This window comes from Xyrauchen texanus, chromosome 33, assembly GCF_025860055.1.
Source record: "Xyrauchen texanus isolate HMW12.3.18 chromosome 33, RBS_HiC_50CHRs, whole genome shotgun sequence".
Classification (NCBI taxonomy): Eukaryota; Metazoa; Chordata; class Actinopteri; order Cypriniformes; family Catostomidae; genus Xyrauchen; species Xyrauchen texanus.
The window spans coordinates 5,737,149-5,761,050 of NC_068308.1; the positions used below are offsets into that span (position 1 = coordinate 5,737,149).

The 23,902-nt window shown below is 45.6% G+C and overlaps 1 protein-coding gene across 1 annotated transcript in view; it reads right to left on the reverse strand.

Annotated features, from left to right (window-relative positions):
- Positions 1 to 12,106: 12,106 nt before the first annotated feature.
- The window catches only part of LOC127626424 (26S proteasome regulatory subunit 8-like), a 64,033-nt gene continuing 52,237 nt past the window's right edge, over positions 12,107 to 23,902 (reverse strand). Inside the window, exons 10-12 of the mRNA XM_052102170.1 lie at positions 12,846 to 12,956; positions 12,602 to 12,688; positions 12,107 to 12,484 (exon numbers count right to left, since the gene is read on the reverse strand). Of these exons, the coding sequence (XP_051958130.1) occupies positions 12,431 to 12,484; positions 12,602 to 12,688; positions 12,846 to 12,956 (252 nt within the window). The 3' untranslated portion in view covers positions 12,107 to 12,430. The remainder of the gene's footprint in view (positions 12,485 to 12,601; positions 12,689 to 12,845; positions 12,957 to 23,902) is intronic.

Here is a 23,902-nt window from a genome sequence, read left to right on the forward strand (position 1 = left end):
TGGTGATGGCCTGGATGCCCTGCCACATGCGCCGCATGTCACCGCTGTCCTGGAAGTGACTGTGGATTCTCTGGGCGTGTGCGCGCTTTGCCACTCTGATTGCCCGTGACAGTTTGGCCCTAGCTGTTCTTAGGGCTGCCTTATCGCCTGCTCTGAAGGCGGAGTCTCGGGACCTCAGCAGCGTGCGCACCTCCGCAGTCATCCACGGCTTCTGGTTGGAGCGTGTGGTGATGGTCTTAGAGAAAGTGACATCATCAATGTGCACTTGCTGATGTAGCTGGTCACTGATGCTGTGTATTCCTCCAAGTTGGTAGAATCGCCATATGTTGCAGCCTCCCTGAACATGTGCCAGTCAGTACACTCAAAACAGTCCTGAAGAGCAGAGATGGCTCCTGCTGGCCAGGTTTTCACCTGCTTCTGAAGCGGTTTTGTGCGTTTGACGAGCGGTCTGTATGCTGGAATTAACATAACAGAGATGTGGTCTGAGTAGCCGAGGTGGGGGCGGGGCTCCGCCCGGTACGCGCCTGGGATGTTTGTGTAAACAAGATCAAGCGCGTTCGCTCCTCTCGTTGCAAAGTCCACATACTGATGGAATTTAGGGAGCACTGTCTTGAGATTTGCATGGTTGAAATCTCCGGCGACAATAAACAGTCCGTCGGGGTGAGCGTTCTGCAGTTCGCTCATAGCCCCATACAGTTCACAGAGCGCTTCCTTAGCGTTAGTGCTGGGGGAATGTAAACTCCGGTTATGCAAACAGTGGTGAATTCCGTGGTAGATAAAAAGGTCTGCATCTAACAGTCACAAGCTCCAACAGCGATGAACAGTAACTAGAGACTAGCATAGAGTTCTTGCACCATTCCGTGTTGATGTAAACACACAAGCCACCACCGCGAGTCTTACCGCAGAGAGCTGTATTTCTGTCGGCACGAAACGAGGCGAGCCCGTCTAGCTGAATGGCGGCATCCGGAATTCTGTCGCTGAGCCACGTCTCCGTGAAAACAAAGACGCAGCAGTCTCTAAACTCACGCTGCGTAGCCTGCTGGAGTCGGATATAGTCCAGTTTACTGTCCAGGGAGCAAACATTTGAGAGCAGGATAGACGGGAGAGCCGGCCGGCTAGGGTTTGTTTTTAGCCTAGCATGGACCCCCGCCCTCTTTCCGCACTTCCGCTTTCTCGCACACCGCTTACGACGTCCTCTCCCCCGGCCACCGGCATCAGGCGACGCCGAGGGCTGGAGGCCTGGTCGCCGCAGCAAGCCGAGTACGCGTAGCGCCTCCTGCAGGTCATCATGCAGCTTGGTTTTTGCATGAGTCTTCTATTTCAGTAGTGTCTGGCGATGGTAGACACGAACACCGGTTGCTCCGATGTCCATGTGTTGCAAAAGTCGGGCTTTTTTAACAAAAATAGCACCGTTGTGGATCCGGAGTGGCCGCTGCGTGCTACCGCGCCGCCATCTTGGATCATTAATCTAGGACAAAAGGCTACTACTTTTGAACGCTTCAACGTACAGTCATAATATTGAGCTCTAATGAAAGATGACACTTAGAGCTATCACAGATCCACTATTAGTTTTGCTGACACAGAGTAACTGATGCATAAACACATTATGAAAATTCAGCACATTATTTTTTTCAGTGTTTCTTAGCAGCATTACCCATCACTGTACATCAGTACCAGCTATTTCAACTTTGAATTTAAATGATTACTGAAATAAAGTCTTTATATGGACCTGATTAACAGAAATTAAACTGCTTTGTTTTTTACATTTTCATACATAATGCTTTTTATCTGTTTTGCTTTAGAGATCTTCTACATGTCTGCATTTCTTTTAGAGCTATACAGAATCCAAGTGTTAAGATCAGTTTCAGTTTTTTTAAATACATTTTAAAAGTGGGCAGGGCTTTACAGGGGCATATACAGTCAGGTCCATAAATATTGGTACATCGACACAATTCTAATCTTTTTGGCTCTATACACCACTACAATGGATTTGAAATTAAATGAATACTTTAACTGCAGACTTTCAGCTTTAATTTGAGGGTATTTACAGCCAAATCAGGTGAACGGTGTAGGAATTACAACAGTTTGTATATGTGCCTCCAACTTTTTAAGGGACCAAAAGTAATGGGACAGATTAACAATCATAAATGAAACTTTCACTTTTTAATACTTAGTTGCAAATCCTTTGCAGTCAATTACAGCCTGAAGTCTGGAATCTGGGTTTCATCCCTGGTGATGCTCTGCCAGGCCTCTACTGCAACTGTCTTCAGTTCCTGCTTGTTCTTGGGGCATTTTCCCTTCAGTTTTGTCTTCAGCAAGTGAAATGCATGCTCAATTGGATTCAGGTCAGGTGATTGCATAACATTCCACTTCTTTCCTTAAAAAACTCTTTGGTTGCTTTCCGCAGTATGCTTCGGGTCATTGTCCATCTGTACTGTGAAGCGCCGTCCAATGAGTTCTGAAGCATTTGGCTGAATATGATTAGATAATATTGCCCGAAACACTTCAGAATTCATCCTGCTGATTTTGTCAGCAGTCACATCATCAATAAATACAAGAGAACCAGTTCCATTGGCAGCCATACATGCCCACGCCATGACACTACCACCACCATGCTTCACTGATGAGGTGGTATGCTTTGGATCATGAGCAGTTCCTTTCCTTCTCCATACTCTTCTCTTCCCATCACTCTGGTACAAGTTGATCTTTGTCTCATCTGTCCATAGGATGTTGTTCCAGAACTGTGAAGACTTTTTTTAGATGTTGTTTGGCAAACTCTAATATGGTCTTCCTGATTTTGAGGCTCACCAATGGTTTACATCTTGTGGTGAACCCTCTGTATTCACTCTGGTGAAGTCTTCTCTTGATTGTTGACTTTGACACACATACACCTACCTCCTGGAGAGTGTTCTTGATCTGGCCAACTGTTGTGAAGGGTGTTTTCTTCACCAGGGAAAGAATTCTTCGGTCATCCACCACAGTTGTTTTCCGTGGTCTTCCGGGTCTTTCGGTGTTGCTGAGCTCACCGGTGCGTTCTTTCTTTTTAAGAATGTTCCAAACAGTTAATTTGGCCACACCTAATGTTTTTGCTATCTCTCTGATGGGTTTGTTTTGATTTTTCAGCCTAATGATGGCTTGCTTCACTGATAGTGACAGCTCTTTGGACCTCATATTGAGAGTTGACAGCAACAGATTCCAAATGCAAATAGCACACTTGAAATTAACTCTGGACCTTTTATCTGCTCCTTGTAAATGGGATAATGAGGGAATAACACACACCTGGCCATGGAACAGCTGAGCAGCCAATTGTCCCATTACTTTTGGTCCCTTAAAAAGTGGGAGGCACATATACAAACTGTTGTAATTCCTACACCGTTCACCTGATTTGGATGTAAATACCCTCAAATTAAAGCTGAAAGTCTGTTCGTTTCATTTCAAATCCATTGTGGTGGTGTATAGAGCCAAAAAGATTAGAATTGTGTCAACGTCCCAATATTTATGGACCTGACTGTACAACAGCCAGGGGATTTTCAAAAGCTCAAATTCAAGAATATAGTTGTGATGAAACTATTTTACCAGTTTGTTTTTGTTGAAATTGCACTTTTTAAATCACAGTACACTGCAGATCCTGGGAAACTCGTGACTGATGCCTTTATGAAAAACATGTTTTTGGAATTTGTCCATTTAACGCAAACACAAAGACCCTCTTCATGAAGTTTTTCCTCACAAAGTTCAGTGAATTAATTTTTCAACACTTTCAGAAATGTTAATAGAAATTTCTAAGTAAAATACATTCTTTTTCAACACTGTGACATTTAAAGCTGTAATGACACTTCATAATAAATAAATACTTTTGATAAATACTGACAAAATGCAACATTGTGTTGATGGATCCAAATGGAAAGTGCTAATAGTGGCCAAGTTGCAATGGTTACTTTCTCAGGCATTGTGATTGACTAATTAGAGTAGTTAAAATGATAAACTTTTTTGGTTATGTGAAATTTGTTTTAAAACGCTACGGTAACATTCCTTGTGTTATTTGTTAAAACCTGTTGTTTTGTATTCCTTTGGGGAGGATTAAACCTTAAAAGTAATATTCCAGGTTCAATTCAAGCTCAACCGACAGCACGTGTGGAATAATGTTTATTATCATAAATATTTATTATGACTAGTCTCTTTTTTTTTGTTTAAAAAGAGCAAAAATCGAGGTAACAGTGAAGCACGTACAATGAATGGAAGACATTTACAAGTGAAAGGGGCCAATTCATGGAGGGTTTAAAGGCAGAAATGTGAGGCATACAATTTTATAAAAAGCACTTACATTAAAGCTAGAATAATACACAGGTATAAAAATAATGCGCTGAATTTTCTTAAATATATAGTGCATAATTTTTGCATCCCACTTTTAATATTATAAAAATGGATTTTAACAGTCATATAATATATGCAGGTAGGAGAAAACTCTCTGAACAAATACACAGGTACAAGAATTAAAGTTGTTTAGAAATCTTTCAATCCAAGGTTCCCTATCGAGAGGTCTCTCCTATTGCGTAAGTAGCTTACGCTATGGGAAAACTCAGTTTCTCGAGAAATATTGAAGTCTTTATGTAAAACACATTGCAGCTGCACAGCAGACAGCAATGAGCGAGGCAGCTCGGTCATTGGCTGTGCTGCAGCAACTTGCTCGAACCAATGACGGGGCGACTCTGAACGCGCGACCAATGGGCGCGCGCTTTGTGCTCGCGCGCTCAGAGCCCGCCAAGATAGGCGTGGCTTAGGGCTATATATTAGGCGCCCCTTCATGAGAGTTCTTTAGATTTAATCTCCTTCAGCAAAGATCTTCTCTTCGCTGGATTCTCCGGAATGTTGGAATCTTTCGCCCGCCGTCGAAAAGCCTACAGCAGGACCGCTAAGAGGACGCCGGCATCTTCAGCCGCCTTCGAAGCCTTCTGCTACGGCATCCGGCGCGCAACGCTATATCCTTTACTGCAAGCACTCGCCCCTGCGACGCTTTTGATTAGTAAAAGAGCAATTTTTTCAAGGCGTTGTTGCAAATGCCTTCAGCCTGCGCCTCGTGCAGAGGCCCTCTTCCTGATGGGGATAGTCACATCATTTGCACTCGCTGCCTGGGACCGGACCACGCAGAAGCTGCTCTCATTCAGGGCGGATGCCCCGAATGTGACTCCCTGGGCCTCGCCGAGCTGCGCGCTCGCTTTGCCGCTTTCGCCGCAATCGAGCCTGCTTCCACCGTGCTGCCGCCCCCTCCGTTCGAGCTGCGCAAGGAAAAGCGCCGCTCACAGAGGCTGCCAGAGCACGTAGACTTCGGTGACGTCACGCCGGCCCAGTCCCCGCATGCTTCACTGCTGCCTGAGATCTCCCCGCCGCCAGTCCATTTTATGAAGACGGACCAGCACCCCTCCAGCAGAGCGGTGGGTCTCGTCTCGTTCGGCGCGTCAGGGGACGACGATGAAAAGGATGACAGCCTCTCTATTGACGCTGCATCCGACGACTGGCCGGGCTCGAGTTTCGACCCCGCGCCATCGACATCAGCGGACACGAGCACGGGCACCAGCATGGACTCTGAGATCGTCCGCATCCTGTCCAAAGCCGTAGAAGACCTCGGGCTCGACTGGTCTTCTCCGGAAGAACCCGCCCGCAGCCGGCTGGACGAGTGGTTCCTGCAGGGGCGCCGGCAGGCCCCCTCGACAGAGACCCTCTCCTTTCTTCCCCGAAGTGCACGACGAACTCACAAAGTCGTGGAAAGCCCCGCACTCTGCTCGCCTGAAGCCTTCTTTTTCTTCCTCGCTCTCCTCAGTGGACGGCGCAAGAGAAAGAGGCTACGAGGGGAACTCCGCCCCTCGAGGAGGCTGTGGCCAACCATCTGTGCCCACCCTCCACCGCCGGATGGAAAGCCAAAGCTTCTCATCCCTCGAAGCCCTGCAGATCCACCTCAGCTCTCGCCGGTCGCGCATACGCCGCCGCCGGCCAAGCTGCATCAGCGCTTCATTCAATGGCGGTTTTACAAGTTTACCAGGCCAAACTTCTCCGCACCATGGACGAGTCTGGACCTGAACCTGAAGCTTTCAAGGACCTGCGCAGCGCCACTGACGTAGCCCTGCGAGCCACGAAGGCCACCGCCCAATCCATCGGCCGGGCCATGGCTAATTTGACTGTCCTTGAGCGCCATCTGTGGCTGACGCTAACGGAGATGAAGGACGCGGATAAGGCGCCATTCCTTGACGCGCCTATCGCTCCAAGCGGCCTGTTCGGATCAGCGGTAAAAGAATTCGCTGAACGCTTCACTGAGGCCCGGAAGGATTCGCAAGCTATGCGTCACTTCCTGCCCAAGCGCTCCAGCTCGTCTCACCAGAGACCGCCTCAGCAGCAGCAGCGAGCCAGGGCGGCCCCTCCCGTCTCCCAAAAGCCGAAGAGCAGACCTGAAACGGACGCTCGACGCCGCTCGCGTTCCGCTGGCCGAAGAAAGCCGCCTGAGCAACGAGGTCCTCGGCCCAAGATCGTGCTGAACCCGGAGCCTCGTAAGTCTTCCTAGCAATAGGAAGAAAAAGAGAGAGTACGTGTCTCGCAAAGGCCGGACCACTCTCTCTAAAACATGTAAAACATTACCCAGTCCCCTTACAGGCGGTTGGAAATGTCTGTACAGCAGTCAATGGGCCAGTCACAGAACTCGCTCACCTGCAATCAAACGCCGTTTTAACGGCGACACACAGAAATCACGAAAAGAGTCATTTTCTGCCTGTGTCACTAAGGGTTCACATGTCCACACTAAAGTGCGCATTCCCACATACCAATACTGTCCAAACAGTGCCAAATACTTCCCCAGCTCAGGCTGGACGTCCAATAAATGTAGATCGTGTGCCTATTGTCATGTATGCACCACTACACACAAGCACTGTTCCCACAGTTATAAACACTTCCCCAGTAAAAGCGGGAAATACTATAAAGGTAGCGCGTGTGCCTGCTGTCCTGCATGCACCCCTACACACAAACACTGTATGCATAGCCAAAAAACCCCGCCGCGAGCGGAAGACTTTATGAAAGTGGTGCGCGTGCCTACTACAGTATATGCACCCCCACCCATAAGTGCTGCCCATACAGTTTCAAACAGTTCTCTGTCTCATGCCGCAAACATCACAGATGCGATGCGCGAGCCAAGAGACGCCCCGCTAAAAGCGGGAAGCTTTATGAATGTGGCGTGCGTGCCTATTACGATGTATGCACCCCCACCCGAAAACTCTGTTCATACAGTTTCAAGCATTTCTCCGACTCATGCTGCAAGCATTTCGGAGATAGCGCGCGTGCCTGTACTCTCACACGCACCTCTGCACTCGGCACTCAATACGGCTGCTCAGTGCGCACCTGCGCCTCTGAGAGCTGTAAACTCAGTGTTAGCATAAGGCAATTTGCTGGTGGGGCCCATACGTCACAGCGACATGCCCCCAGCCAGCATTCAGCCCATATCTGTGCGAGCAAAAGCCTGGGAAAAAATCCCTGACATGCCGAAATGGGTTTTGAACATAATAAAACACGGTTACTCACTTCAATTCGCTCGCAGACCACCCCGCTTTTCAGCGGTGGTCGAGACGAAAGTGAGGAAAGATGTGTCACATGTTCTACGCACCGAGGTGCTCAAACTGATAGAGAAGGGCGCTATAGAAACTGTTCCTCCCTCTATGAGCGAGGCGGGTTTTTACAGCCGCTATTTTCTCGTCCCGAAAAAGGACGGTGGCCTCCGCCCCATCCTAGATCTCAGACATCTGAACAAAGCTTTAATGATTCGCTCGTTCAGAATGTTAACAACCAAACATATCCTCGCGCAAGTTCGCCCGGGATTGGTTTCTATCAGTGGATTTGAAAGACGCTTACTTTCACATTCGATAGCGCCTCATCACAGGCCTTTTCTGAGATTCGCTTTCGAGGGACAGTCATACCAGTACACAGTACTACCATTCGACCTATCATTGGCCCCCTGTACATTCACGAAATGTATGGACGCGGCACTTTCCCCCCTGAGACAGCGGGGAGTGCGAATACTGAATTACCTCGACGATTGGCTAATCATAGCACAATCAGAGGGTCAGTTAACGACGCACAGATCTTGGATTATCAGCCATCTAGAATGCCTGGGTCTGAGAATCAATTTTGCAAAGAGCGTGCTATCCCCCAGCCAGAATATCTCTTTTCTGGGAATAGTGCTAGACTCAGTGCAGATGACAGCGCGCCTCTCATCAGAGCGCGCGCTCTCTATTCGACGCCTTGCAACATCATTCAGAACGGGTGCACACGCCCCCGTCAAACGATTTCAAAGAATGCTCGGTCTCATGGCCTCGGCATCAGCGGTACTCCAGCTAGGATTGTTGCACATGCGTCCTCTCCAGCGCTGGCTCAAGAGCCGTGTCCCCACTCACGCGTGGCGCTCGGGCCACTTTTTGATCAGAGCGAATCACGGCTGTATAAAAGCCCTGACGCCCTGGAAAGCCGTCAACTGGTATCAAACCGGCGTGAGTCTGGGCGTAAATACGCAGAGAAAAATGATCACGACAGATGCCTCCAAAATAGGATGGGGGGCCCTTTACGAGGGCAGGCCTGTATCCGGCTTTTGGTCAAACCCGGAAAAGCGCCTACATATAAACTGTCTGGAAATGAAAGCGGTCGCCTTGGCTCTCAGAGCCCTGCTTCCGTACCTGAAAAACGAACACGTCCTGGTCCGAACGGACAACATGACGGTAGTTTCGTATATAAATCGCCAGGGTGGACTCAGGTCGAGCTCCCTGCACTCTATGGCCAGGGAGCTCATCTTATGGTCACAACACCACCTGCGCTCGCTGAGAGCAGCGCATGTGCCAGAAAGAAATCTTTCAATCCAAGGTTCCCTATCGAGAGGTCTCTCCTATTGCGTAAGTAGCTTACGCTATGGGAAAACTCAGTTTCTCGAGAAATATTGAAGTCTTTATGTAAAACACATTGCAGCTGCACAGCAGACAGCAATGAGCGAGGCAGCTCGGTCATTGGCTGTGCTGCAGCAACTTGCTCGAACCAATGACGGGCGACTCTGAACGCAGCGACCAATGGGCGGCGCTTTGTGCTCACGGCTCAGAGCCCGCCAAGATAGGCGTGGCTTAGGGCTATATATTAGGCCCCTTCATGAGAGTTCTTTAGATTTAATCTCCTTCAGCAAAGATCTTCTCTTCGCTGGATTCTCCGAATGTTGGAATCTTTCGCCCGCCGTCGAAAAGCCTACAGCAGGACCGCTAAGAGGACGCCGGCATCTTCAGCCGCCTTCGAAGCCTTCTGCTACGGCATCCGGCGCGCAACGCTATATCCTTTACTGCAAGCGCTCGCCCCTGCGACGCTTTTGATTAGTAAAAGAGCAATTTTTTCAAGGCGTTGTTGCAAATGCCTTCAGCCGGCGCCTCGTGCAGAGGCCCTCTTCCTGATGGGGATAGTCACATCATTTGCACTCGCTGCCTGGGACCGGACCACGCAGAAGCTGCTCTCATTCAGGGCGGATGCCCCGAATGTGACTCCCTGGGCCTCGCCGAGCTGCGCGCTCGCTTTGCCGCTTTCGCCGCAATCGAACCAGGGAGCAGACATGCTGTCCAGAGACAAGGTTCTCCCAGGAGAATGGTCTCTCCACCCCCTGACGGTTCAGTGGTTATGGCAAAACTTTGGCGAGGCAGAGGTCGACCTCTTCGCCTCCAGGGAAAACGTGTAATGCCCCCTTTTCTTCTCAAAGAGCACGGACGCGCTCGCCCAAGTCTGGCCGAGCCGCCCCTTGTATGCTTTTCCCCCGATCACGATGCTACCTCAGGTCATCAGTCGGATCAGGGAAGTGAGATGTGCAGTGCTCCTGGTAGCCCCACTCTGGAACAACCAAACGTGGTTTCCAGAACTGATGCAGATGATGCAATCTGCCCCATGGCCGATTCCGTTGAGGCTAGACCTCCTCAGGCAGGCCAATGGGATGATTCTTCATCCCCGCCCCGATCTGTGGGCCCTCCATGCATGGCCCCTCAACGGGTTCCCGAGAACCTCCCCAGTGGAGTTTTGAGAACCATCACTGAGGCGCGAGCACCCTCTATGAGGCGCTTATATGCCCAAAAGTGGAAAGTGTTCAGTAACTGGTGTGATACCAAGAGCTTGAACCCCAAATCGTGCGAGATACCAAGTGTACTCGCCTTTTTGCAAGAGCTGCTGGAGGCGGGCCGCACACTCTCCATGCTCAAAGTCTATGTGGCTGCCATAGCGGCGTCACACAATCCTGATAAAGGACGTTCATTAGGGAAAAACGACCTAATCATTCGTTTCCTAAGAGGCGCTAGGAGGATGAACCCTCCTCGCCCCCCCCTCGGTGCCGATCTGGGACCTGGCCACGGTCCTGGACGCACTCAAGCGTGCCCCGTTCGAACCTCTCCGAACCGTGCACCTTAAACAGCTCTCGCTCAAAACTGCGCTCTTGCTGGTGCTCGCCTCATCAAGCGCTGCTTGCCTGGAATTTGGACCTAACGACTGCAGAGTTGTCCTTAGGCCAAAGCACGGGTATATTCCTAAAGTGCTCTCCACACCCTTCAGAGCACAGGTGATATCTCTGGCAGCGCTATCGTCCCCAGCAGACGAAAGCGACGCTAATTTACTCTGCCCGGTCAGGGCGCTAAGAGTATATTTGGAACGTTCTGCCCTGTTCAGACAGACGGAACAATTATTCGTATGCTTTGGCAGCCGCACTAAAGGTCTCGCAGTCTCAAAGCAAAGAATATCGCGCTGGATAGTGGATGCTATAGCGCTAGCTTATGAAGCCAAGGGCCTTCAATGCCCCTTAGGCGTCAGAGCTCACTCTACGAGGAGCATGGCCTCCTCGTGGGCTTGGTCGAGTGGGATACCCATTGAAGATATATGTGCAGTGGCGGGCTGGGCCTCACCTTCGACATTTATCAGGTTTTATAACCTACAGGTCCCCTCATTGCATTCCAACATTCGATCAGCCTGACTGTAGAATGGACTGGAGTATGTATATGCTGAGCATTATCTCCTCCCTTATGAGGTCCGTCTCTGACCGACTTAGAGGATTTTTTATGCATATCAGTACATAGAAAAAATGCATTCCAACATTCTATCAGCCTGACTGTAGAATGGACTGGAGTATGTATATGCTGAGCATTATCTCCTCCCTTACAAGGTCCGTCTCTGACTGACTTAAAGGATTTTTTATGCATATCAGTACATAGAAAACTCAGTACATAAGATATGTGCTTGTGTTTGTACTATGAGCGCCCCACCATGGACCACCTTGGAAGGGCGCTCTATACTATCCCATTATGTAGCTCGCCATTGGCCGGCTCGTGGAATAATCACTTTGCTTTAAGGCTCAGGCATATGCCTCCGGCTTTATAGAGCGAAGTCAGCACGCACGGCGTTTTACATGGTGTTCCCATAGCGTAAGCTACTTACGCAATAGGAGAGACCTCTCGATAGGGAACGACTCGGTTACTAACGTAACCTCGGTTCCCTGAGAGGAGGGAATGAGTATTACGTAAGCTGCCGTGCTAGTGCTTGGTCAGTTCGCTTCAGTAGATTTAACCTAAAGAACTCTCATGAAGGGGCGCCTAATATATAGCCCTAAGCCACGCCTATCTTGGCGGGCTCTGAGCGCGCGAGTGCGAAGCGTGCGCCCATTGGTCGCGCGTTCAGAGTCGCCCCGTCATTGGTTCGAGCAAGTTGCTGCAGCACAGCCAATGACCGAGCTGCCTCGCTCATTGCTGTCTGCTGTGCAGCTGCAATGCGTTTTACATAAAGACTTCAATATTTCTCGAGAAACTGAGTTTTCCCATAGCGTAAGCTACTTACGCAATACTCGTTCCCTCCTCTCAGGGAACCGAGGTTACGTTAGTAACCGAGTCGTTTTATGCTCCTTTTAAAGTTTGCGATATAACTTTACACAGAAAAGGTTAGTAAGCTATTTTATTACACAAAATTCATGTTAACATGCATGTTGTTTACATCTTGTGGCTATACTTTTGAATCAGGGTATTTTATTGTTTACAGATTGGCCCCATTTACTTTCATTGTAAGTGTAAAATCTGTAACCTAGATTTTTGCTTTTTAAAAGAAAAGGGACACGTTGAAATACATTTGTGTGGTAATCAACATTATGCCACAATGCGGTTGATTGAATCCAGAACATTCCTTTAAATAGGGAGGTCAGATTCTCATCATAATTCACACCCTGATGAAATTCACAGAAGCCAAAAAGTAAATTCAGATCAAACTTAACCTATAAAATAGAATTACATTGTAATTTAATGAAAACAACAAACACATAAACAAACCATGTTGTGTGAAACAATTTATTTTCAATATATTTGGGTGATGACAAAGCAAGTTAAAGAAAGAAAAACGGCAAAATACAGAGTATCTACTTCCAGAGTTTCTTGATTGACATGTTTTTCTCACTGTCTTTCTGCATCACCTATGAAAATACAGTAAAATTATAAATTAGCTATGTACATGTAAACAAAAGATTTTCAACATTAGGGAATTGGCAGTATAAGAACATAGGAAAAATAGCAAAATATGTTTTCAATACCTTTGCTACTGCCATCTCAAAATCTTCTTGGGTAACGTGGACTCTCCTCTCTCGCAGAGCATACATCCCTGCCTCTGTGCACACACCCTGTCAGACAAGTACAGATAAAAACAGCTTATAAAGACTGTCAAACCTGCTGTTTTCTGCTCCACACCGAAAAAAAAACTACACATTTAAGACTGAACATTTGTGAGCACACTATTTCTTCGTAACAGAGTGATGCAAGTGCAGCCAGTGACCTCACCTTGACCTCTGCACCAGACGCTCCAGGCATCAGCTCAGCAATCTTACGCAGATTAATGCCTCGCGTCAAGTTCATTTTACGGGAATGTATCTTCAGAATGTCCAAACGGGCCTGCAGAAAACAACACACCATTGCAATAAGGTTACATTAGTAACATTAGTTAACATGAACTAACAATGAACTATACTTTTACAGCATCTATTAATGGTTGATTTGGCTAATGTGAATTTCAACATAGTAATACATGGTATCTGCAGGTTCGAAGGAATGGAATTTAAGACTTTTTAAGGCCAAATAAAAAAAATTTAAGACCACAAGTTTACACATTAGGCTGATTAATTAATTAGCATGTCAATACAAAACCTACTTGGATGTCTCTGGACATGTTTATTATATTATATTGTTTATTTATGCATTTTCTTTTTTAAATAATATAAAAACTCTAGGTAATATATTCATAATAAATGCATGACATTTAATGTTAAAATAATTTCTGTCTATGGGTCTGTGCCTCGCCATCTCCTGCCAACATAGGCAGCTGTCTTCTGTGCAGCATCGTTACTGGAGTGATGCCTCATAAGAGTGTTCCCCTTCTGTCACTCACTCAACATTGTGTCGAATGAAGAGACACAAGGGGTCTTCCTGGGATGCAAAACGTACTTCTGAACCTGAGAAAAGGCCAATGTCAAGTTGGCAGACAGAATTTGCATGCCCCGCCCCGGACATACGGGAATAAAGGGAAGCAGGGCAGCGAGTACCAGTCAGAATTTTTCTTCGGAGCCGAACGGTTGTGCAACAGGAAGCTGAGTTCACCACTGTTTCACTCACCTCTACTGGCGATAAGCACTGCTGTTGGATCTACGGCGCGTTTTCAGCAGGCGTTCTCTCTCTCTGCACGCTGCGCAGTCCACGCCCCTGGGCGCTTCGACAGCGCTTTCATTGCCAGAAAGTGTGTTTCTCCTCCTACAGGGGGATTGTCCCTGTAATAAGTGCACTGTAAGTCGCTTTGGATAAAAGCATCTGCCAAATGCATAAATGTAAATGTTCTCCTCCTAAAAAGAATTTATTTCCTCTAAAAGAGTTTGCGTTCCCACTCATAAAAGAGCAATACACAGCAGGCGTTGAACGTCCTGTTCAGGACGTGTCTTTTTGAAGATGTCTTTCCGCCTCTGTGTAGTTCCTGGATGCAGTTGATTTCTCTCCACTTCTGACAGTCATAAAAGCTGCCTCGAGTGCCTGGGCTGCGATCACACGCAGGCACTGTTTTATGAATGGTTCATGTTCTCAGTGCGAGAACATAGCCATGGCAACATTGCGGTTTTCTTTTCTCATGAGAGAAAGCCACTTCAGGCGCCACCCGCGTCGTTCCTCCTTCCCACGGGATTAAGGACAACCCGGCTGGAGATGAAGGCGATTTAAGGATGACGACGGGCTCGGTTTCGCTGGGTAAATCACCACGAACCACCCGGCCCCCCGGCACTCTTCCTTGCTTCCGTCCGAGCTCGGGATGAGTGCGGCTCGCCTCGCAGCCAGCCGGCATTCTCCCTTGAGTCCCAGCAATTGGATAACGACATCAGCAGCGTCTGATACTGATGACTCATCTGGGCTGCCAACTTCGGGTCTGCTCGCCCAGTCTGAGGCTGACGCGCAGATGTCCGCTATGCTTTCCCGGGCCGCCGTGAGTGCAAGGCTGGACTGGAAACCTCTGCCCCCCTCACGGCTACTCGATCGGTTCCTCGGGTCAGGATCGCCACTCATAGCTACACCCCCCCGTTTCCATTCTTCCTGGAAGTGCATGACGAGCTGACGCGGTCGTGGAGGAAACCTTTTACTGCCCGGAACCGACCCCTCCGCTTGACTGCTCTCACTACCCTGGATGGTGGGGTGGCCCTTGGGTACACGGAGGTCCCCCAGGTGAACAAAGCGGTTGTGACTCCCCTCCAGAGTCTGTAGAATGACACCAATCGAAAAGTCTACAGCGCCACCGGCCAGGCCAGCTCTGCCCTGTATGCCATGCTCTCCTGCAAGTTCACCAAGACAAGGCACTCAAAGATCTGCACTTTGGAACCTAGTTCCGACCCCGACGTGCTGCAGGAACTGCGCTCTGCCACCGACCTCAAGCTCAGAGCCACAAGGTCACAATGTAAGCACTCTGGCTGAACAGGGCCAAGATGCGCAACGTTGACAAGGCACGCTTTCTCAACGCCCCCGTCTCCCAGCTTGGCCTCATCGGCGACACTGTCAACGACTTCGCCCTGCAGTTTTCGGCGGTGAAGAAGCAGATGGCACATCTTGCCGCGGTGCCGCCAAACCAGTGCGCCCCGCCTGCTCGCCGAGGGCATCCCCCTGCGGCTAAACAACAGGTAGCTCCGCCTCAACCCGGGCCCAGCTCTCAGCCCGAGCATCGTGCAACTCAAGCGGCGTACGCCCCCCCCCCCGTCTCCAGGACCAGGACAGCTCTGAAGCACTCCTGAGACGGGCGACCCAGGAAGTCAGACGTTCGCTCCGGAGCTGGTACTAAGACCACTCCGTCACCCGGTGGAGGGCCGGGAGGAGAATCCTTGTTTCATTTGCTGCAACACCTTCGGGCTGCAGCACCCACATTCTCAATAAAGACCGATTTCCTCACTTCTGGGTCATCCAGCCGGTGCACGCCGTTCTCACGGCACCCTGGCCCAAAACTCTACAGTCCCGGCTCCCTGGATGCAGTTCCCTCGCCTCTGGCCCTACGACTGCTCAGCCCTGGCAGAGTTCTGAAGATGCCTCTCTAGGATCTCTTCATCAGTCTCTAACCCGCCCCCTGCCGGGTGCGCAGAGCAAGGTAAGTGCTTTGAGTCTATTCTCAGCACCCAAGCCTCGGGACGCTCTTCAGCCTCCCAAGGCACTCTATTACCTGCTCCCCCCCTTATCCTGAGGCTGCAACCGGGCTACGTGTCCAAGGTTCCTACAACCCCCTTCAGGGACCAAGTCGTGAGCCTGCAAGCAAGCTGCCCCGGGAGGAGGCAGACCCAGCCTTCTCGTTGCTGTGTCCGATACGTGCTTTGCATATCTATTTGGAGATCTAGATGTTCTGAGCAGCACTTTGTCTGCTTCGGCGGATGGCGGAAAGGGAATGCCGTCTCCAAACAGAGGTTAGCTCACTGGGTCGTTGATGCTATTTCCTTAGCTTATCACACCCAGGCCGTGCCCACCCCCTTGCGGGTTTGAGCACACTCTACAAGAAGTGTGGCATCCTCGTGGGCAATGGCCTGTGGCACCTCCTTAACAGACATCTGCAGAGCAGTGGGCTGGGCAACACCCAATATCTTTGCCAGATTTTACAATCTCAGGGTTGAGTCGGTCTCGTCCTGTGTTATGTCAGGTCCGAGCCGGTGGAACTCGGTAACGCGGCACAACCGACCGGGTGTTCCGCTTGCACACAGCACCCTTCACCAAGTTGAACCAGTGTGCCTTCTATCCCAGGTTACCAATAAGCGTTGTGCCCTGGATGTTTTTCTCCCTAGCCTTCTGGCCGGCGAATTCAGCAGAGCAGACCCACTACGAGTCACAGGTAATCTATACTGGGGTCAGGCTCCACGGGCTTAGTTCCCTTTTCAGGTAAGCTCCCCGTAATTTATTTCCCACGGAACAGTACCCCTGTCGGCGGACCCGTGCTTGTAGAGTCCCCCCTCATTAGGGTGGACATGCAACCGCGCCATTTCCCACATATGGCTTCACAACCATCGTGGTGCATTTGCAACATTACCTCCCCCTAGACTGGGCAGGATGTGGCCTCCGCAGGGTCTTTTCCCCCTTAAAAGAATTGGACCGGGAAAGGCCGCCTTCCCCAATGCATTTCACTGCGTTAAGATCTTCACATCCTATGTGAGAGACATAGTGAGAGAAAAGGCGCGGCTGCCGGGCTTGCCCCATTTATCTCGCATCGTCTGCCATCTTGGACTTATTTTTACACAAGCTCATCGTGCTGCATTTTGTGATACATAAAAGGATAACTTATAATGTAGCTAAAACCAGATATCTTATGAGGCAGCATAATTACTACCTTTTGGAACAGCCTTCACAGCTGGAGTGCACCTATGATGCCTCTGAAGGACACTTACTAGGTTTTGGAACAGACCCTATATGTATTAGTATATATAGAAATTATTTTTTAAACTAAATTAATTCATTATGAATGCATCCTAGCAAGTAGCCTAAAGTATGTAGCCTACATTATTACCCTTCTCTTTAGTTACGTGTTTCCCTGCAAGATGTGATATAACCGTGCTTAATAACATTTATATTGTAGATACCTTTAACAGGTAGTTAAAGGGCAGTTCATTCAAAAGTGAAATTTATGTCATCACTGCTCACACTCAAGTCTGTATGAATTTCTCTTTGCCGTGAAAAAAACGTCCCATGACTCAATCGGTGATCGGTAATTTGGCCGATCACTCATGTTGCAAAAGACACGTGGCTCCTTTAAGACATCAGCAGCACTGTCATAGTATCATGTAGTGTGGGGAATCCTGGCATAGTTTTGTAAGACAACAAATTGATTCAGCAGTTAAAAATTATGCAGTGGGAGAGGTATGGCGAGTATGAAAATTTTGTGAACTGTTAATGTGCTGTTTCACACACAAAGCAAATGGAAAACAGCACGAGCGGTGAAATGGTCCTTATTATCGTTCATGGTGGCAGCTTCGCAGACTCTGCAGGGCATAGGCATAGTAATAACAGGAGTTACAAGATGTGGTGTAATTCAAACAGCTTTATTAAATACAGTGCTGTGAAAAGGTATGTGCCTCCTTCCTGATTTCTTCTATTTTGTGTATTTTTCCTATTAAATTGTTTTAGATCTTCAAACAAGATATAACATAAAACAAAGGTAACATGAGTAAACACAAAATACAGTTTTCAAATATATATATTTTTTATTGAAGCAAAAAAGTTATCCAACACCTATGTCACCCATGTGAAAAACGTACTGCCCCCTCAAACTTAATATCTGGTTGTGCCACCTTTAGCAGCAACAACTGCAACCAAACACTTCCGATAAATGGAGATCAGTCTTTTGCAATGCTGTGGTTGAATTTTGGCCCACTCTTCTTTGCAGTTTACTGCTTTAGTTCTGCCAAATTGGAAGGCTTTTGAGCATGAACTGCCAGTTTAAGGTCCTGCCACAGCATCTCAATCGGGTTCAAGTCAGAACTTTGACAAGGCCACTTCAAAACTTTAATTTAACTTCTTTTGACCCATTCAGAGGTGGACTTACTCTTATGCTTTGGATCAATTGTCTTGCTGCATAATCCAGTTGCAATAGACCTTCAACTCAAGATGACCGGACGTTCTCCTTTTAGGATTTTCTGGTAGAGAGCAGAATTCATATTTTCCTCAATTCTTCTGGGTTAGCAGTGGTTTTCACCTCACCACACTTCCATGGATGGCATTTGTAACCGGAGGTGGGTAGAGTAGGCAAAAACTGTACTCAAGTAAAAGTATAATTGCATGAAGTAAAAATTACTTCAAAAACTTAAATACTCAAGTAGAAGAAAAAGTACTAACATAATTACTTAAGTATCCAATTAAGAGTACTCAAGTAGTGAGAAACTCATTACTTTCACAAATGACATAAGACAAATACTCCCCTATATTCTATTACATAATACACATTGAACATGTACTACAGAATTATAATTATTAATGTAAATTCTGTCATCATTCACCATCATGATGTTCCAAACCCGTTTGACTTTCTTTCTACCATGTAACCCAATAAGGAGATATTAGACAGAATGTTTGCCGGAGTCACCATTTACTTTCAGTGAAATATATATATATATATATATATATATATATATATATAAATATTAATAGGTGACCGAGACTGTCAGTCCTTTCATTCTGTCTAACATATTTTGTGTTCCCCATAATACAAAGCCTCACACTGGTTTGGATCAACATGAGGGTAGAGAAATGATGACAGAATATAACATTTTGGCTGAGCGATCACTTTAAAGAGATAGTTTACCCAAAAATAGAAATTCTCTCATCATTTACTCACCCTCATGCCATCCCAGATGTGTATGACTTCCTTTCTTCTGCAGAACACAAATTCAGATTTTTAAAAGAATATTTGAGCTCTGTAGGCCAAACTTTTCATGCTCCAAAAGCACATAAAGGCAGTATAAAACTAATCCATAAAACTCCAGTGGTTAAATCCATGTATTCAGAAGTGACATGATAGGTGTGGGTGAGAAACAGATCAATATTTGTCATTTTGTGCAAGACAGCAGAGGGCGATATGCAGAGAAGAATGTGAATCACCAAAAACACAAGAAGAATGTGAAAGTGATCTGTTTCTCATCAACACCAATCACATCACTTCTGAAGATACTGATTTAACCACTAGAGTCTTATTAGATTCCTTTGGTAGGAGGAAATATATTGTTATTGACAGTTTTATTATTATTATTCTCCTTGCACCCTAATATCTCAGAAAGTCACTGGTAAAAAAATGTCAGCTGTCGCATTCCTTGTGTCAAGCCACTCTTGAACAAGACACAGCGTCAGAAGCGTCTCGCCTGGGCTAAAGACAAAAAGGACTGGACTGCTGCTGAGTGGTCAAAGTTATGTTCTCTGATGAAAGTACATTTTGCATTTCCTTTGGAAATCAAGGTCCCAGAGTCTGGAGGAAGAAAGGATAGGCACAGAATCCACGTTGCTTGAAGTCCAGTGAAAGTTTCCACAGTCAGTGATGGTTTGGGGTGCCATGTCTTCTGCGTTTTCTGAGGTCCAAGGTCAACGCAGCCGTCTACCAGGAAGTTTTAGAGCACTTCATGCTTCCTGCTGCTGACCAAATTTAAGGAGATGCAGATTTCATTTTCCTACACACAGTGCCAAAGCTACCAGTACCTGGTTTAAGGACCATGGTATCCCTGTTCTTAACTGGCCAGAAAACTCGCCTGACCTTAACCCTATAGAAAATCTATGGGGTATTGTGAAGAGGAAGATGTGATACGCCAGACCCAACAATGCAGAAGAGCGGAAGGCCACTATCAGAGCAACCTGGGCTCTCATAACACCCGAGCAGTGCCACAGAATGATCGACTCATGCCACACCGCATTGCTGCAGTAATTCAGGCAAAAGGAGCCCCAACTAAGTATTGAGTGCTGTACATGCTCATACCTTTCATGTTCATACTTTTCAGTTGGCCAACATTTCTAAAAATCCTTTTGTTGTATTGGTCTTAAGTACTACTCTAATTTTCGGAGATACTGAATTTGGGATTTTCATTAGTTGTCCTTTTTAATCATCACAATTAAATGAAATAAACATTTGAAATATATCAGTCTGGGTGTAATAAATGAATATAATATCCAAGTTTAACTTTTTGAATGGAATTACTGAACTTTTTGATGATATTGTAATTATATGACCAGCACCTGTATATGTCAATAAACCAAATGTAATTTTGACTGATGGTTTTTCAAGCCTAAAATAATTCAAAATGACATCACTCTAAAGTACCAAGCAAAATTTCACCTTGATATGTCAAAACAGCTGTTTGAACTTGGGTCAAATCTGACAATGCGAGACACTAGTTATTTTTTTATACCAAAACTGAAAGCAGAAATACCAATCTGAAAAGCTAACTTGGCTAAGATTTTGTGCTGGTAAGTGAAGGGTCAGAGGTTCATAACCAGCCACAGCCATAATTTTTCATTTAGGATTCAGACAGAAATAAAACAATTTTTTAGTATTCCTCCATCGGGAGGGTCCCAACCCTCTACTGAAAAACATTGAAATGATTTGCTATTTTGTGGAGGAATCCACATTGCTGCTTGCAGCTATATTGGATTATTTTTATGCTGATTTATGTTTGTTTAGCTTTAAAATGTTGCCACCCATTCATTTGCATTGTATTGACCTACAGAGCTGAGAAATTCTTCTAAAATCTTAATTTAAGTTCAGCAGAAGAAAGTCTTACACATCTGGGGTTGAGGGTGAGTAAATAATAAAAATTTTAATTTTTGGGTGAACCAAGCCTTTAAGGGCTCTCGTCAGATCTGGATGAATTCATCAATAAGAAGAGAGGTTTGGATTTCTAGTAATTATTACAGTGCAAACGTGAAAATGTCCCACAAGGACATTATATATAATGCTGAAATATAATGCCTTCTTTTGCTATTTCATAGATTTTAAAGTCCAGTGTGGATTCTTATTTCAGTGTATTACAGTTTTCAGTGTCTTAAGTCTTCAGATTGTTAGCTCTGTACAGCAGTACCACCGCTCTCTAAATACAGAGTACACAACATACGTAGAGCACCAATCCCAATCGTGGAACACTCGCGGTGTCTGAAACCACTCCCTATCCACTATATAGTGCACTATTTCAAGTTTTCGCTATTTTGTAGGAGTGTCTGAATTCTGAGCGAGCCACTCGTTCCCTAATTTGTTCACTCATTCTTACCCACAATGTAATTTCAAGTGTACATTTAAAGTAAACTCGATGATCCCCATAATCCACCATGGGAAAGACGTATGAGCTAGGAGTTTACTGCTTCCTTCACTCCTGCAATGTTTTATTTCATGCAGAATGTAGTAAATATACATACAAAAAACATACAGATACATTTTAAAATGTACTCTTTATTTGATCGAATGTGTTTACTCTATATTAACACAGTGTATATTAAAAATGACAAACAGAATGAAGATTTATTGTATTAATATATTATTTAATAAGAATAACAAATAAGGCCCAAGTATTTTAAAATTTAATAAGCGACGTTTCTGCACCAGCCCCAGAGCTCCGACACTCATGTCTGAATTCACTCATTTCATTCACTTACTGCTGAGATATAGTGCACTAACTGCCATATACTCTATAGGAAATAGTGAATGAGTGAACAATAGCGGACACAGCCACTCTCATTGCCACGATCGTCTCATGCCCGCACATCTCACACACAATGTGCACGTGCAGAAATGCTGTCTGTTCGCGCTCCAGTTATTGATCATGCGGATGGCAGTAATTTACGCTCAATTTGGATGTTTACATGGATTTATACAGTTAATCTGCCTGATGTAGCTGCGATAGTTTCCAGTACCCCGCGAGGGCGAGGAGTAAATGCATAAATACTGCTTATGACATGCGGGGAAGAAACAAATCGATATATTGCTGCACTATTTTAAAAATGTACACTTAAAAACCGATGTCATAAGAGCACAGTTACAGAATGACCCTGAAAACGACCATATCATTACACAGAAAAGCCTGCGTTAGAATTAAAGCCAAAACTTAACACGACATGCGCCTGTTGTTGGAGCTGTGACTTTAATCTTGAAATATCCACTTGTCATGGTGTTAAATTAAGACATTGCATGAAGAAAGATTCTTTTTTTCACTGTGTGGAGCAAAGAAAGTGTTTCAATTAGAAGAATTTGATGCTGCTGCACTGACAGTCTCACTCAAGTGGGAGCGCCTCAACGCGCGCAGCTGTGAACTTCCGCTCGCGTAAAAGTCCCATTCAATAATCTCTCAATAAATTACACTTTTAAACCTACTCTAAAAGTAACATTTTCCCCAAAATGTTACTCAAGTAAATGTAACAAGTTACTACCCCCCTCTGTTTGTAACCAGGCTATCACAGTGGTTCTTTGTTGTCCTTGAGCCTTTGGAATAGCTATGTAACCCTTCCCATACTGATGAATTTCAATCACCTTTTTCCTCATAATTTCTGGAATTTCTTTCTACCTTGGCATAGTGTGCTACTGGGTGAGAAGTTTTAGCCAACTTAATGCTGCTGATAAAGTTCTATTTAGTTGTTGATTTGATTGAACAGGGCTGCAGTAGTCAGGCCTGGGTGTGTCTAGTCCAGATGAATCCCATTATGAATGCAGTTTCATAGATTTGTGGATGTAGTAATTAAGGGGCAAATACTACCAATTGGTATAGGATAATATTTTGCTTCAATAAATAACATTATAATTTACAAACTAAATATATTTTGTGCTTTTATTTTATGTTAAATTTTGTTAGAATTTTTGAAACAATTTAGTAAGCGATATACACAAAAACAGAAGAAATCAGTATGGGGGCAAATACTTTGTCAAAGCACTGTATCTCCCGATTAAATGGCATTAACAACAGTAGCACCCATAGAGTCCAGAAACAGGTGCTCTTTCTCCACTTTCCTTTCATTTCTTGACCTCATGAGAGAGAGCGTGTGTTCCCCTCGTTAATTTCAAGCAGGAACAAGTGAAACTTGTTCACTTACATCCTACAAACATCCAACTAAATGAATGGCAGAGAAGGAATTTATAAATAATATAATAATTGTTTATACAATATCAAGACAGCGTTAAATAATGTATTCAATATAATACAAAAATAAAACAGAAATAAGGAATAATAATAATTTTATGAAAACATGACAATGAATCAATAACTAAAAATATCACATTACGTTTAATTGCACCTATGGGTTAACAGTTTGTATTCAGTTTGACACTTAGCTTCATCTTAATATAGAGAATATTTTGTTAGCCTATACTTGATTTGTAGTCTTTTTTTTTTTTTATAAGACTTTTAAACTTTTGAAACCAAGTAATATTACTGGAAAGAGGAATATTAAATTTATAGTGACTGTGCAGAAAGCTTACATATAACCAGCTATGACAGAGATCTTGATAAAAGGTGAAATGATCGGTATCGGTATTGGCTGATCTGGTGACAAGAAGGTCAGTGATCTGTATCTGCTGTAAAATCCTGATCGGAGCATCACAATTAGTCTGTCAACTTTCAATGTCATTGTATATTTTTTTTTCATTCAATGAAAGTGAATGATGACAAACTAAAATTCACCCAAACATCTCCTTTTGAGTTCCACTGAAAAAAGAAAGTCATACAGGGTTGGAACAGCATGAAGGTGAGTAAGAGATGACCATTTTTTTTATTTTGGGGTGAACTATCACTGGTACAAGTCATTACGAACCATTTACATTAAATAACGCTATACTACGTGAAATATCCATATAACACCATTATATGGATATTCATTGTATTAACAGG